At 34.6% G+C, this 14,922-nt stretch overlaps 1 protein-coding gene across 2 annotated transcripts in view; it reads left to right on the top strand.

The window, feature by feature from the left end:
- Window positions 1-14,922, top strand: part of MIB1 (MIB E3 ubiquitin protein ligase 1) — a 118,409-nt gene that overhangs the window by 53,126 nt on the left and 50,361 nt on the right. For both annotated transcript variants that reach the window (XM_037508746.2, XM_037508747.2), the window contains exons 8-10: window positions 1,429-1,573; window positions 2,613-2,746; window positions 6,043-6,150. In XM_037508746.2, coding sequence (XP_037364643.1) covers window positions 1,429-1,573; window positions 2,613-2,746; window positions 6,043-6,150 — 387 coding nt within the window. The remainder of the gene's footprint in view (window positions 1-1,428; window positions 1,574-2,612; window positions 2,747-6,042; window positions 6,151-14,922) is intronic.

Raw genomic sequence — 14,922 nt, 5'->3', positions numbered from 1 at the left:
TCTTTTTTCACAGAATACTTTTCAATAAAAAAAACACATGTATAATCTTCCCTTGGAACTTCATTTAAGCAAAGAAAGCATGATACAACTGGAACTTGGAATGCTGGTCGCTTATAAATCTGCATTATTAATAATTTGAGGTAGGTAGAGAATAGTATTGTAGTTATGCTTTTAAAAAGGTGTTCATATGATAAAATAATACATGAAGAAGAATGGATAGGGAAAAAACAAGTTTGGCCATGTACTGATAATTGTTAAAACTGAAGCATGGGGTATATGAGGATTCATTGTACTATTTTCTACTTTAATATGTTTGAGGTTTTCCATAATGGAAAGGAGAAAAACACAAAGAATGCAACCTCAAAGTTTGTAATGATAGTAGGAAATTACAAGTGAAAACGTCTAATGAGAAGTTAAAATCGGGGCCTGTGAGAGGGATAAATAGGACTAGAGAAAGGTATTTGGAAGCCTTTGGAAAAAAAGATGATAGCGGTAAATGGGAATTAGACTTTCAAGAAAGAAGAGTAAAAAGTTTAGGAATTAAACTTTGAGAGCATTGACAGGGTTAGGGATCTGAAGAAGGAAAAGGAGCCAATGAGTAGCGCAAGGGAAGGAACAGGGAAAAAGATATTACCATCATCCAGAAATCAAGGCATGGTTCAAGAAGTTGTGGACAAATGCTGTAGAGAGAAAAAAGTTAAGGGCCCTCTCTCCTCTGTGTTAGGAAGTAATCTAATATGATCATTCTTCTTCACCATTTTTTCGAGTGGTAGTATTTGTTCTATTGTACTTAAGGAAAAGGGTTTGAACCTGGATTTTTTGATTGAAATAGGGGTAACAATAATACTTAACTTTCAGAGTTATACATATTAGGTGAGTCAATACATGGTAAGAGCTGCATATGACTGTGACCTGAATTGTATTGCTCTTCTTATTCCATATATTTAGTAAGCATGACATTTCTACATACTTATGTATTGGAATCAGGAGTGACTCCTAAAAACACTGCTTTTATAGATGTACTCTTGAGTTCTTTTTGGCCAAGTAGTCGGTTTTTTTTTTTTTTTTTTTTTTACGAAATCAGATTTTATTTTTTTAAGCTAGATGATAGAATTTCAACTATTCTCAACATATATCAATAGCTTAAGAAGAGTTGAGTGTCCAAAGCAAAATTTTGTGAACTTTTATAATATAGAGCCATGATTTCTCTTTGTTTATATTCTTGTGAAAGTATAGTTTTATTTATTAAAATACTGTTTAAAGATAGTCTTAAAATCTGTACTAATAAACCCACTTCAGTGTGGTTAAAATCCTTTTCATTAGGATCAAAGTAAAATTAATAGTTTAAACATGTAAATACTAATCATTGATTTTTATTGTGTTATATATTTTAGACTTTGGAAACATAAACCTAATTTTTTTGTAAAGACTTTAGGTAAAGTTGGCAGAGTACAACAGATTTATTCTGACAGTGATTTAAAGGTGGAAGTTTGTGGAACATCATGGACATACAATCCAGCAGCAGTTTCCAAGGTGGCATCTGCAGGATCAGCCATCAGTAATGCATCTGGTGGTATGTTTTGTATTGTGTTTCTTTAGAAGTGATATGGCTTACTGTAGACCCTTTGCTGGTTCTCCAATTCTTTTATATAGAAAATGTTCTTGGTTCTCTCTCACTTGCATGTTAATTCACTTTTAAAGATTCACTAAAGGCCCTCCATTCCCCTCTGCCCCTTTTTTCCCCCATATGATGTTGTGTTGGTTGAGGTATGCCCTAGAAAAGTTCCATAAATATTTGTTTTTTCGTAGGTATGTCACAGGCTTCTCCATATTAAATATGAAATGGCTGAAATTCAACAATCTACTCTATAATCAGAACTTTTGTTTTCTGCACTAGGACCATCACTTTCTTAGACAGCTTCATTTTGTTTTTATTCCCAACAATATTGCTAGCTTTATTTCTGGGTATTTTTATATATCAGCTTTATTTTTCTTTATTTTTATTTTGCCATTTAATGAGAGCTACTATACATGCCACAGTGAATAGAACACCACAGTGAGATCTGAATATGTTGGATGCTTGGGTAGACTCAAGCCCAAAGTTTCCTCTTTCTCTACCAGCTTTACCTGTAAAGGAAAACATTGGGTGACCTCCAGTTTTATTTTGTGCTGCTTTCTACTTCCTCTGCTCTGATTCATCTTTCTTGTTGTAATTTATTAGCATGGTTAATGTTTAAATCAGGTGCTGTTTATTTTTATTGTGAGGTTAGTTGGTAATGCAAGTTTGTGTCATTCTGACACTCTCATTGTTTTGTGTCTGTATCTTTGGTGTGACTTCTAAATCTTAATTATTGGCATGTAGCTTTGCTTTTCCTGAAATATAATCTTAAAGTATATGATTTGAAGAAAACTTGAATATTTATGAGTTCAAATTTAATACAACTTTACATGGTAGTAATTCTAACTTCACAGACAGTTATCGGTAACATAGTACAAAAGCAACATTAATGATAGAAATAATAAAAAAGTGTGTTATGGGAATATGGGTAATACTTTTCTGTTAGTAGTTAAGGTTTGACATTTTCCTATACTTGCAACTTTATGCTTTACAGAAAGACTTTCCCAGCTCTTGAAGAAATTATTTGAAACCCAAGAATCTGGTGACCTCAATGAAGAATTAGTTAAGGCTGCTGCCAATGGAGATGTTGCTAAAGTGGAAGATTTACTAAAAAGACCAGATGTGGATGTAAGCATTTTAAAAATTATTTTGAAGTACACAACAATAGAATAGTATAATGAACCTTATACTTCTACTACTAAAATTTTGCCACATTACTTCAATAATTACTAATATTTTACCACATGAACTTCATTTATACCTTCTTTCTTGTTTTTCTGAGATATTTTAATAATACATCAAACATCTTTCTTCAGTGAGTATTTTGAAAGATATGACAGTTTCTTATTTCAGCAGTGTGATCTTATGATTGACAGAATTTACACTTATGTTTTTAAGTGGTTTAATATCCTTTTGGAAACTTATTCATGTAAATGCTATTTATCATGTCTTCGAAATTTAATTCAGTAAATTTTCTGTCCCTCTTTCTAAACATTTAATCTAAACTTTCCTTCCTCCCCTTCCTATGAAGGTTGACTATTTCATAGTTCATAATGTAGATGAATTAGAGGTCATGTATTTTGTAAGATTTGTTGTAATTGTACCATTTGTATAGGCCATATTTTATGTAGGTGATTAGTCATCCAAAGGCTTTGTCATTTCTACCATCGTGGCACCAGTTTGCATTCCTACCAGCAGGATAGGAGAGTTCCTTTTTCCCCACATCTTTGCCAGCATTTGTTATTGGCTGCTTTTTTAATGTGTGCCATTCTCACTTATTATGTGGTATCTCATTGTGGTTTTGATTTGCATTTCCCTGATTATAGGGGATGTTGAACATTTTTTCATATACTTGTTGGCCATTTGCATTTCCTTTTTGGAGAAGTGTCTTTTTATCTCTTCTGCCCATTTTTTGACTGGATTGTTTACTTTGTTGAGTCGTGTGAGCTCTTTGTAGATTTTTGTGATCAGTCCCTTATCAGTTGTATTGTATGCAAGAATTTTCTCCCAATCAGTAGGATGTCTCTTTGATTTGGTTAGTGTCTCTTTTGCTGCACAGAGCTTTTCAGTTTGATGTAATCCTAGTTGTTTATCTTTTCCTTCACTTTCTTTGCTTTGGGGGATGTGTCTTTAAAGTTGTTACTGAAATGTTTGTCATGTAGTGTTTTCCCTATATTTTCTACTATATATTTTATGGTTTCAGGTCTTACATTCAGGTCTTTTATCATTTTTGAGTTGGTTTTTGTGCATGGTTTAAAGTAGTAGTCTAGCTTTATTCTTTTGCAAGTAGCAGTCCAGTTTCCCAGTACCATTTATTGAACAAACTGTCCTTGTTCTGCTGCATATTTTTTGCTCCTTTTCAAAGATTAGTTGTCCATAAATATGTGGGTTTATTCTGGGTTTTCTGTTTGAGGCCATTGATCTGTATGTCTGTATTTGTTCCAGAACCATACTGTTTTAATTATTATGGCTTTGTAGTATAGTTTGAAATCAGGACATGTGATACCTCCAACTTCCTTCTTTTTAGTCTGGAGAGCTGTGGCTATTGGAGGTTTTTTTGTGGCTTCATATGAATTTCATCAATATTTGTTCTATTTTTTTGAAGAATGTTATTGACATTTTTATTGGAATAGCATTGAATCTGTATATTGCTTTCAGTAGGATGGCCATTTTGATAATGTTAATTCTTCCAATCCATGAGCAAGGAATGTCTTTCCATTTCGTTGTGTCTTCTTCTATTTCTTTTAAGTTGTTCTTTTAAAAAAAAAAAAAGAAGTGTAATTTACAGATGGTGAAATACATTAATCAGTTCTGACAAATGCATATACCCAGATAATCCACACCCATTTTAATTAAGATTACTGTATTCACTCTATTCCAAAAATATTTCACCTGTAGTCTTTTTTTTTTTTAAGATTTATTTATTTATGCATACAAGAGCTGGGGTATAGGCCAGAGAGGCGGGGGGCGGGGGGCTGGGGGAGGGTGGGTGAGATTATTCACCAGAGACAGAGTGGGGAATGGAACAGGCAGACCGACTGAAATACACTGCTGAGGGGAGCAGTGGGCGAGTGAGGAGAGGTCTGCTGCGTCATGTGGGTAGCTCCCTGGCCAGCTGGGGATCAAACTCGTGCTGCAGTGGCTGTCGATTGCTTCATAGTGCGGTGCTTAACTCCTTGCGCCACCAGGGATGCCCCACCTGTAGTCTTTTCTAGTCAGCTTTTTTAACTGCTGACAAAATTAAACTATTTTTAATATATTAGTAATCTATACTGTTATGATTAATTCCTTTTCAAACTTGTAATTTTCTCTCTCACAAGATAGACATATCAACTGTGTATCTATTTCATCTTCTGATGAAGATTTTCCTCATTGTTTTCTGACATGTTATATGTGGGTAATTTTCTTCTCTATATGCACTAGGGGATATCTCTTCACTCATCATTCCCTTCTTTTCTCTTCTTTGTTGGATTTCATGTTTTTTATGTTCTCTGTCTTCCTGTTCCTACATTTATTCTCTTTGTTGTAGTACAGTCTTTAGAAGTTTCTTAAAAATGGCTACATGGGAAATAGGTCTTTAATGTCTTTTTTTAAAAAACCTTATAATGAAGTTTTAGATTAGATTAGTTTTAGATTTCTAGGTTAGATATAATTTTCGTTCAGAATAATTCTGTTTTCCCTGCATTCAGAATTCTGAGAAGAAGCAGCTCCTTTTTAAAAAAAAATTTTATTGAAACAACATTGGTTTACAACTTTTCTTATGGCAAGTTTTATGGATGGGAATGAATATGTTGGGATTAAGGAATTACACTTATCTGTGGATATGTCCATGGGCAAGTTATGCATATATACATATGAAGTGTAAGAAAGGTTAAAAATTATTGCTTTATAAAGTAATAGTTGTATATAGAGTTATCCTGCTAACTTATTTATTTATCTTTATGATAGTTTGTTTAGAGTTGGCATTTGGCATATTTGTTAAATTGAATTTATTTATACTGTAGTGTACAATATCTTTTTTTTACAGATTTTTCATTCAACCTCATTGTTTTTTTCATTGAAGCATTGGATTTAATAATCCAAATAGAATATACAAAACTAATTTAGCTTTTCTTTATTCAACCTTTCCTTCCTGTTTCCTTAATTTTTTTTTTGGCTCTGCAGATGAGACACACACTTATATTCACCTTTTTTTAAATTTTGCAAATTGACTAAATACTTCTTTCATAGTCCTTTAAACAGTGGAACAAAAATGCCTGCCTCCCTTTTCTAAATTAGATAAAAGAGAATTTCTGGTCTAGTAGGCTAGATGGAACACTAACCTGACTTATTTTCATAGAATCATAGAATGTGCTAAATTTAAATCTACACTACATATTAGCTCCAATTTGTGACATTACTTCATCTGTTCTTTTTTTGTTTAGGTAAATGGACAATGTGCTGGCCACACTGCTATGCAAGCTGCTAGTCAGAATGGACATGTTGACATTTTGAAGTTACTTTTGAAGCAAAATGTTGACGTGGAAGCAGAGGTAATTTAACTAAGCTTGAAAAATATTTTTTTTAAAGTGTTTTATTTATTTATTTATGAGTACAAGAACTGGGGTGTAGGCCAGAGGTGTAGGGAGTGAGAGGATTCACCAGAGACAGAAGTGGGGGAGCAAAACAGGCGGATCTACTCAAATACATGGCTGAGGGGAGCAGCGGGTGAGACAGGAGAAGTCTGTTGCACCTTGTGGTTTAGCTCCCTGGCCAGGGCTCGAACTCATGCTGCTCTGGCCGCCACCAGACAGACCCCATTAAAAGATGTTTAAAATAAAAACTAGTGTTCTAGAAATGGTGCTCTATGCCATGAGATAGGTTGATTTTATTGTTGAAATTTCATCCTCACGTAAGGTTCCTTCAATTGAAACTAAAAATTTGATAAGATAACTTGAAGCATTTCTCATTTTTCTGTGATCCCTCATAGTTTGGCATAATTTTAAGTGAGGATAAGAGTTGAGTTTCACTGTATTGTGCAAAACAGTTGCTGGGAAGCCCTGTTGGCTTTACCCATAAATCTTACCAAGAAAGTTGAGAGAAGGGAAATATAAGGCATGTAACTCAAGATTTTCCCTGGTCTGTGATACTCTTTTTTTTCCTTATAAGGGAATCAGTAAACCAGAATTTGTTTAGTCTTATTGTTTCTTCACTTTAATGTGGACTTTTGAGATTTTACAGTGCATGTTTATCACTACATGTGTATATAGCATGTTTAGTTTAGGGTATATTCTTGTAAAAGGAAAATAAATATTTCTTAATGTTAATGAATTTCATTAGAGAAATATATGTGTGGTCTGAAGAGTGGCCTCCTTTGTTGTAGCTGTAAACTTATTACTTAAAAAATATATTAGAATCACATGTGCTTTAGTCTAGAGCAAGACTATGTAGGAATAAGTCAAATTCTACTCAATTTTAAGACAAGGCAGAAGGTGTGACATTCCCATTTAAGGCTGAATTCCTCAGGGCTAAATTGGTGAATTAGCCTGTTTTTACTAATTAGAAATTTTAAAGACACATACTTTCTTTTTGTATCTTTTATTGACAATATTGGCTGACAACATTATATTATGTGGGAGCAAGGGGTCACGTTTCTGCAGAGTACATTACCACACCGCCCGCCACCCAAACATCAGTATTGTCCGCCAGGGCTCACTGGGTTCCCTTCCAGCTTTGCTCTCCACTCTCCTCCCACCTTTATGGTGGCCTTAGCTCTATCGTCAGGTTTCTAGGGTTTGCTCTGGTTTAGTGCTTCTGTTCTTTTTGTTTGTTTGTTTCTTTATATTTTGCATACAAATGAAATCACCCATTATTTGTCTTTCTGCTTCTGACTTTTCTTAGGACATCATTAGTATAATTTCCAGTTTTATTTATGTTGCTGCAAATGACAAGATTTTATTAATTTTTTTTTGGCCGAATAGTATTCCATTGTATCTGTATACCTCATCTTAACCCTTTCATGTTAATGGGCATTTAGCTTGTTTCCATAGCTTGGCTATTGTAAATACTGCTGGGATGAACATGTAGCCCTTTGATTTAGTGTTTTTGCCTTCTTCATATAGATACCTGGAGTGGAACTGTTGGATTGTGTGGTAGACCTATTTTAGTATTTTGTGAAACTTCTGTACTCTTTCATAGGGGCTGGGCAGGTCTATATTCCCATCAAAAGTGTTGCGAGGGTTTCTCTCCACACCCTGCACAATACTTGGAGTTGCAGCTATAACCTGCAGACCAAATCAAGTTCTTTGTATCATGAAGTATTATAGAGTAATATTGAAACACAGTACACTTATTCATTTATTTACTGTGTATGGCATTTTTGTGCTACAAATACAGAGTTGAGTAATTGTGTAACTTGTGACAATAGACCATATGTCCTACAAAACTTAAACAATTACTTTCTGGCCCTTCACATAAAAATTTTCTGGTCTCTAGTATAGATGACTATTGCAGATTTTTTTTTTTTCAGTTGATTTAAGCTGTGAATAGTTAAATACTTCCCCATCTAGCAAGTATTTGCTATATGCTTTTCAAGTATGTGATAAGATTACATTTTTTTTCCTATTTCTTCTTAGGGAAACTCAGAGAGCTACTTTGGAAAGTTGATTGTGTATGATGTACTGTGTATGTCTCTGTGTATGATGTACTGAGTACAGTAGGATTACATTCTGTTTCTTCCTTAATATGTAGGTAAAGGCACTGAGGACCATGAGATCTTATATATGTTGATATAGTTTAGCTAATTTTGAACCCTCCAGAAACTCGGTATTTTTTTTTCTCCTTTGATGAAATATAGTAGTAAATGTGTAGGAAATTGAATGGGAGACCAATTTTAAAAAGGAAACATGGGATAGTATTATCTTTTAAGGTTAATGAAAAATGTTTTAATGGAGAGGATTAATAGTAGGGAGTAATACTAAACTTTCTCATAAAACCTAAGTTGTAATGGTATTGTTGCTGTCTAAAATGATACTGGAAATATGTTTAATCACTGTTTCAGATTCCTCATCTATGTTATAACTTAAAGGTTTGGAGGTGGAATAAGGGAGCTAATTAAGACACCATATATAGTATATATCACCATGGCAATTTGAGGTTGTTGTTATTATGTTTATTTTCATTAAGCATTTTTTTCCCAGCTGATACAAGCTAGATCGTATAGTTTTCAAGAAATAAATGCTAATTCTGACTGGTTCTGCTTATCTAGTTAATGAAAACAAAAGTGTGGAAACATTTTATGTAACTGTAAATAGAGAAGGAAAGGGCAAGTGGGCTACAAAACTGGTCAGTTTAAGATTTTTTTCTTATAAAAATAAGTCAGGACTCAGAATAACAACCTCCAAAATGACTATAGGACTAGATATCATAATTCCTGGAGATCCATGGTAATTTATGTTGTAATTAGATGCTTCCCTATCCCCTAGCCCAACATACCCTCCAAAAACCTAGCACTATTAAACAGATGAAGAGCAAAAGAAAGATTTGATTTACAAGAACAAAAAACAATTTCAAAGATACCTTTTATATGAATGCAGTCTAAAAATCTGAGATGGCTCATACAATAAAAGATCAAGTTTTAAAAAGGGATGTAGTATTTCAGTTTTTCTTACTAGTAAATTCTTCAGTTGCTTAAGCTGGGTATTAAGAATCATTATTAATTCCTTCTTTTCTTTTTAATTGGGTCAATATTGATTTACAACACTGTATATGATTTAGGGCAATAAGTTCATACTTCCTCAGATGTATGGAAAATACACCCACCACCGAAGCACTCATAGTCCTTTACTGTAGACCACAGGGCCCTTTCCCCCTCCTTTTCTTTTCACATTCCTCATCTGATCCATCACTAAATTCTGTTGCTTCTCTAAAATAGATCCAGAATTTAAACAGTTTTCACTTTTCTGCTGCCATCACCCTGAATCTTGTTTTTCTTCCCTTAGGTATCCTCATAGCTTTCTTTCTCATTTCCTTCTCTAGAGGACATAACCTTGGCTCGTGCTATATAATTTTCTTCCTGCTATATTTTCTTCGTGGCACTTCTTATTACCTAACATTTACATTTTATTTATTTATTTTGTTGAGACTATTCTGTCTCTTGCACTATGACATAAACTCTGTGAGGCCAGGAACTTTGCTTTGTCCAATAACTAGAACAGTATTGAGTATAGTAGGCACCCAGTGAATACTTACTGAAGACTGAATGAATGAATGAATGAATGAAACAGAATATAGTATTCCCAAATGATCCTGTTCAGATTTTAATATACTCAGAAGACCAGCATCTTGATTAATTGAAAAAGTTTTAAAGAAAATAAGATGAAGTACAACATTACTTATTATATTATAGTTGGGAATAATAAAATATTTGAGCTAATTTACTAAGAATGTCATGTGGTTTCAGGAAATGTTTAGTTAGATTGATGTTAAAAGTCATGAAATTTGGGGAGAAAATTTGAAAGAGGTGAAGCTGGATATACTAGGAATTTGTCTCACCAGCTAGATAATAACTTCATTGGCAGAATCTTTCTAATATAACTATTTATGAACTCTGGGTTTTGTTGATGGTTTGCTACTTTTAGGGGAAAGATTTGAAGGTTTAGTGGTTAATTTCAGCTTTTAGCTCCTAGGAGATACCCATACCTCACCCTCCAGCCAGGTGGCAGGTAGCATGTATGTATTCCTAGATTAACTTACCAGTAGTCAGGGTAGTCAGGAAGGACCCTGATCTACAAATACTGAGATCTGTGTTGTGATTGCTGATTGCTGCTTTTGATCATGGAGGTGTAGACACAAAGTGGGCAGCCATTGTTGCACCTCCCATTGTTGCAAGTTTTTTTCCTCTTGGCTGAAATGACTTCTGGAGGATTTAATAGTCAGTGCCCTACATTTTTTTCTCTTTCTTCTTTTTTTGTGACCTGGCATTAAATATTAGGATATGCAAAAGCAACTGCATGTATGAGGGAAACTAGAATCATTTCATATGCCCAAGGAAAGGTGCAGGATCAGAAAAGACCTGAGAAGACCTTAAATTTATACTTCAGGCTGTAAGCACAAAGCCTTCCTTAAATTACACACATGAGAAAAACCTAAAGATTCCACAAAAAATCTTTTTGAACTAATTAAGAAATTAATCATCTTATCAGGATATAAAGTAAATTACATTTTGATAAACTAACAATGAACAACATGTAGAAGATATTAAGAAAACATTGCCATCTGGCTTATTTCGCTGAGCATAATTCCTTCTAGCTCCATCCACGTTGCTGCATATGACATGGGTTTCTCTTTTTTGATTGCTGAATAATATTCCATTGTGTATATATACCACATTTTCTTGATCCAGTCATCTATTTTTGGGCATTTGTGTTGTCTCCAGGTTTTACCTATTGTAAATAGTGCTGCAATAAACCTAGGTGTACAGGTGTTCTTTTGAATCACTGTTTTTGTGTCCTTTGGGTAGATCCCTAGTAGTGGAATGGAAAAAGAAAAATACCGGATGGTTTCACTTATAACAGGAGTATAGGGGAACCAAATAAGACATCAGTGTAAAAAAAAATAACAGTACAAAACACAACAAAGCAAAAACAATTATAAATCAGAGACATACTTTAGGGGAGGAGGAGGGAGAGGGATCAGAGGGAGGGAGGGAGGAGCAAAGGGGGGACTGTAGTGATGGTACACGGGTGCCTTGGGGAAGAAAATTCTATGGGGACTTAATCTGAGGGGGTGGGGGGGGATGCAAATATTGTTTAAAAATAAAAAAATAAAAATAAATATAAAAGAAAACATTTCCACTTACAATACTAGTAAAAAGAATAAAATATTTAGTAATTTATCCAGGGAGGTGAAAGACTTGGACAATGAAATCTATAAGACATTGAAAGAAATTGAATAAGACATAAGTAAAAGTGAACATATCCCATGTTTATAGGTAGGAATAATTAATATGTCTAAGATGTCAGTCCTACCCAATATGATTTACTGTAATCCCTATTGAAATCCTAGCTATCTTATTTGCAGAAATGGCAAAATTCATCCTGAATTAAATTTGTCATCTCAAGGTATTTTGAATAGCCAGAACCATCTTGAGAAGGAACATGTTTGGAAGACTCATTCTTCTTGATTTCAAAACTTACTCCAAAGCATCAGTAATGAAAACAGTGTAATACTGGCACAAAGACAGAATATATACATCACTGGGATGGACTAGAAAGTGCAGAAACAAGCTCTTGTATATATGGTCAGATGATTTTAGACAAGAGTGCCCAAATCATTAATATATTCAGATAAAGTCCCACTGGCTTGACCTAGCAGGAGATTTTCACACTTGGAAAATCCCCTCTAAAGTATACCCTCCAATCAGAAACCTCAAATTTTAAAATGTAGAAGTCATCAAATTTAAAACTTCACAACATAAGAAAATATCAATAGAATAAAACAAAAGCCTACTGAATGGGAAAAGAGATTTCTACATCTCATATCCAATAAGAGGCTAATATGCAAGGTAGGGCCTCCCTGGTGGTGTAGGGATTAGGTCTCAGCACTATCACTATTGTGGCCTGAGTTTGATTGCCGGCCAGGGAGCTAACCCACATGTTGCACAGCAGACCTCTCCTGTCTCGCCTGCTGCTCCCCTCAGCAGTGTATTTCAATAGATCTGCCTGTTCTGCTTTCCACTCTGTCTCTGGTGAATCCTCTCTCCCCCTGCAATTCTGGCCTACACCCCAGTTATTCTATGTAAAAAAAAAAAAAAAAAAAAAGAGTGCCAAGATAATTCAGTGGGGGAAAGGTCACTCTTTTCAACAGAGGCTGCTGGGAAAATTGGAAGATATACAAAATATCTGACACTGTATGTAAAAATTGTCTTAAAATAGATAAAAATCCTAAATGTAAGAGCTAAAAACAGACTGTTAAAAGGAAAACATAGGTCTAAAGTACATGGCATTGGATTTGACAGTGATTTGTTGGTGTAACACTGAAGGCACAGGCAGCAAAAGAAGGAATAGACATATTGGACTTCATGAAATATAAAAGCTCTAGTAAAGTAAAGTAGGGAATACAGTATTGTTGTACTGTGTATCAGCAGTGAAGAGATAACCAACAGGATGGGGGCAATAATTTGAAATCATATCTGAAAGTGGATTGTTGACTGTGTAGACACTGTGTAGTGAACTCTTAAAACTCTACAACAAAAACCAGACAACCCTATTAAAAATAATTTCCAAAGAAGGTGACCAACAAACACATGAAAAGATGGCTACCATCACAAATTATTAGGAAATGCAAATTAAAACCACAATAGGATACTGCCTTTCACTCATTAGGATGACTACTATCAAAAAGCTTCTGAAAACAATGAATGTTGACAAAGATATCAAGAAAATAGAAACCTTGTAAACACTGCTGGTAGTGGTATAGCCACTATGGTAGACATATGGTAGTTTGTCAGAAAGTTAAAAATGGAATTACTGTATGTTCTACCAATTCCATTTCTGGTTATATAGCTAAAGGAATTGAGGGCTTCTCTGGTGGCGCAACCTATGAAGCTATCCTCAGCCACTGCAGCATGAGTTCGATTCCCGGCCAGCCAGGGAGCAACCCACATGGCGCAGCAGACCTCTCCTGACTTGCTCACTGCTCCCCTCAGCAGTGTGCTTTGGTCAATCTGCTTGTTCTGTTCCCCACTCTGTCTCCAGTGAATCCTCTCACCGTCCCCCCACCCCCTGTGCCTCTGGCCAGCTCTTGTATGCATAAATAAATAAATCTTAAAAAAAAAAAAAGAATTGAAAGAGCAGTCTTGAAGAGATATTTCCACACCCATATTTACAGCAGCTTTATAATAACTAAAACATAGAAATAACCTATTTGTCCATTAGTATATGAATGGTTAAGTATAATGTGATATATACATACAATAGAAAATAGCCTTAAAAAGGAAGGAAATTCTGATTCACGCTACAATGTGGATGAACCTCTCAATAGGCTTAAAAATTATAACAAAATAAATCTAGTTAAAGGTTAGGAAGATTTCTTAACTCTAAGATTCCAAATATTGAAATGTATTACTAGAGAGGGTGATGATACCATTTGTATGTACATACAAATATAAGTTTATACATACTCATTAAAAAGGAAAAACTTGTTTTTCTGGGATGTTTAAATTTATTGTTGCTCAGAGGCACAAGAGTTCAATCTTGAATCTTTCATGTGTTAGTTTCTCCAGTTCCTTTATACTCAAGGTTGACGGGCAACAAAAATTTCTAACCTGGTTTAGTGGGAATATTAGAAAGGTAAAGTACTCCTGAGTTGTGTTTTCCTACCTTTTCAAGAATGGTTGTCCAGTTAGTATGGACTCTACATGAGAGGTTTTACTTTAATTTATTTGAGAAAATATGCAAAGACAAAATTGTTATGAATTTAGCAGTTGTTTTGAATGAATTGTTCATTTGTTTTATGTCTTTTATCACAACAGTATTTATCTGTGTTACCTTTGAAAAGTAGGTCAAATAATTCTGAGTACCATATGAATTTTTAAAACACTTGAAAAATGTGGAGTTCACCAGGGGCTAGGGTCATGTGCTTGAATCACTGCTATGGAGAAAGTCTAGGAGCATGCTGTTAGAATTTGAGATGCAGTATGGAATAAAGACATTATATCTTTTTCCATCTGTAGCTAATAAGGTAATGAACTTCATTTTGGAATGAACTATGTATGTTATCTTCATGGTATAGTACAGGCATTTGTTTTCCTTTAAAAGGTTGTTTCTTACATTTGAAAAAAATTTAAAACAATCTCTCTCATCTCTTCAGAAATATCTCTGGTACAGAAGGTGAGGCATAATCTATTGGACTCCTTTGAAGTAATTTTAGGTTTCAAGTGTGTGGAATTATGCTGGGTTTTGTTTCATGTTTTTTTTTTTTTTTAAGATTTATTTATACATACAAGAACTGGGGTACAGCCCAGAGGTGTGGGACATAAGAGGATTCACTAGAGACAAGTAGGGAAAAGAACAGGCGGATTGACTGAAATACACTGCTGAGGGGAGCAGCCAGCAAGTCAGGAGAGGCCACCTCTCTGGCCGGGGATTGAACTCATGCTGCAGTGGCTGCAGATAGCTTCATAGTGCTGTTGTCTTAACCCCTTGCACCACCAGGGAGGCCCCTCATGTTTGTCTTTTAAAGTGGTGCTTAATAGTTTTTTATTCTGTTCTTTCATATGCCAAAAAGTATTTGCCTACTTCCAGAGATAACCAGTGTTAACATAT

Source organism: Talpa occidentalis, unplaced genomic scaffold (genome assembly GCF_014898055.3).
Source record: "Talpa occidentalis isolate TD23 unplaced genomic scaffold, MPIMG_talOcc4v2.1 talOcc4.13, whole genome shotgun sequence".
Taxonomy (NCBI): domain Eukaryota; kingdom Metazoa; phylum Chordata; class Mammalia; order Eulipotyphla; family Talpidae; genus Talpa; species Talpa occidentalis.
This window is presented reverse-complemented; position numbering and strand designations above follow the sequence as displayed.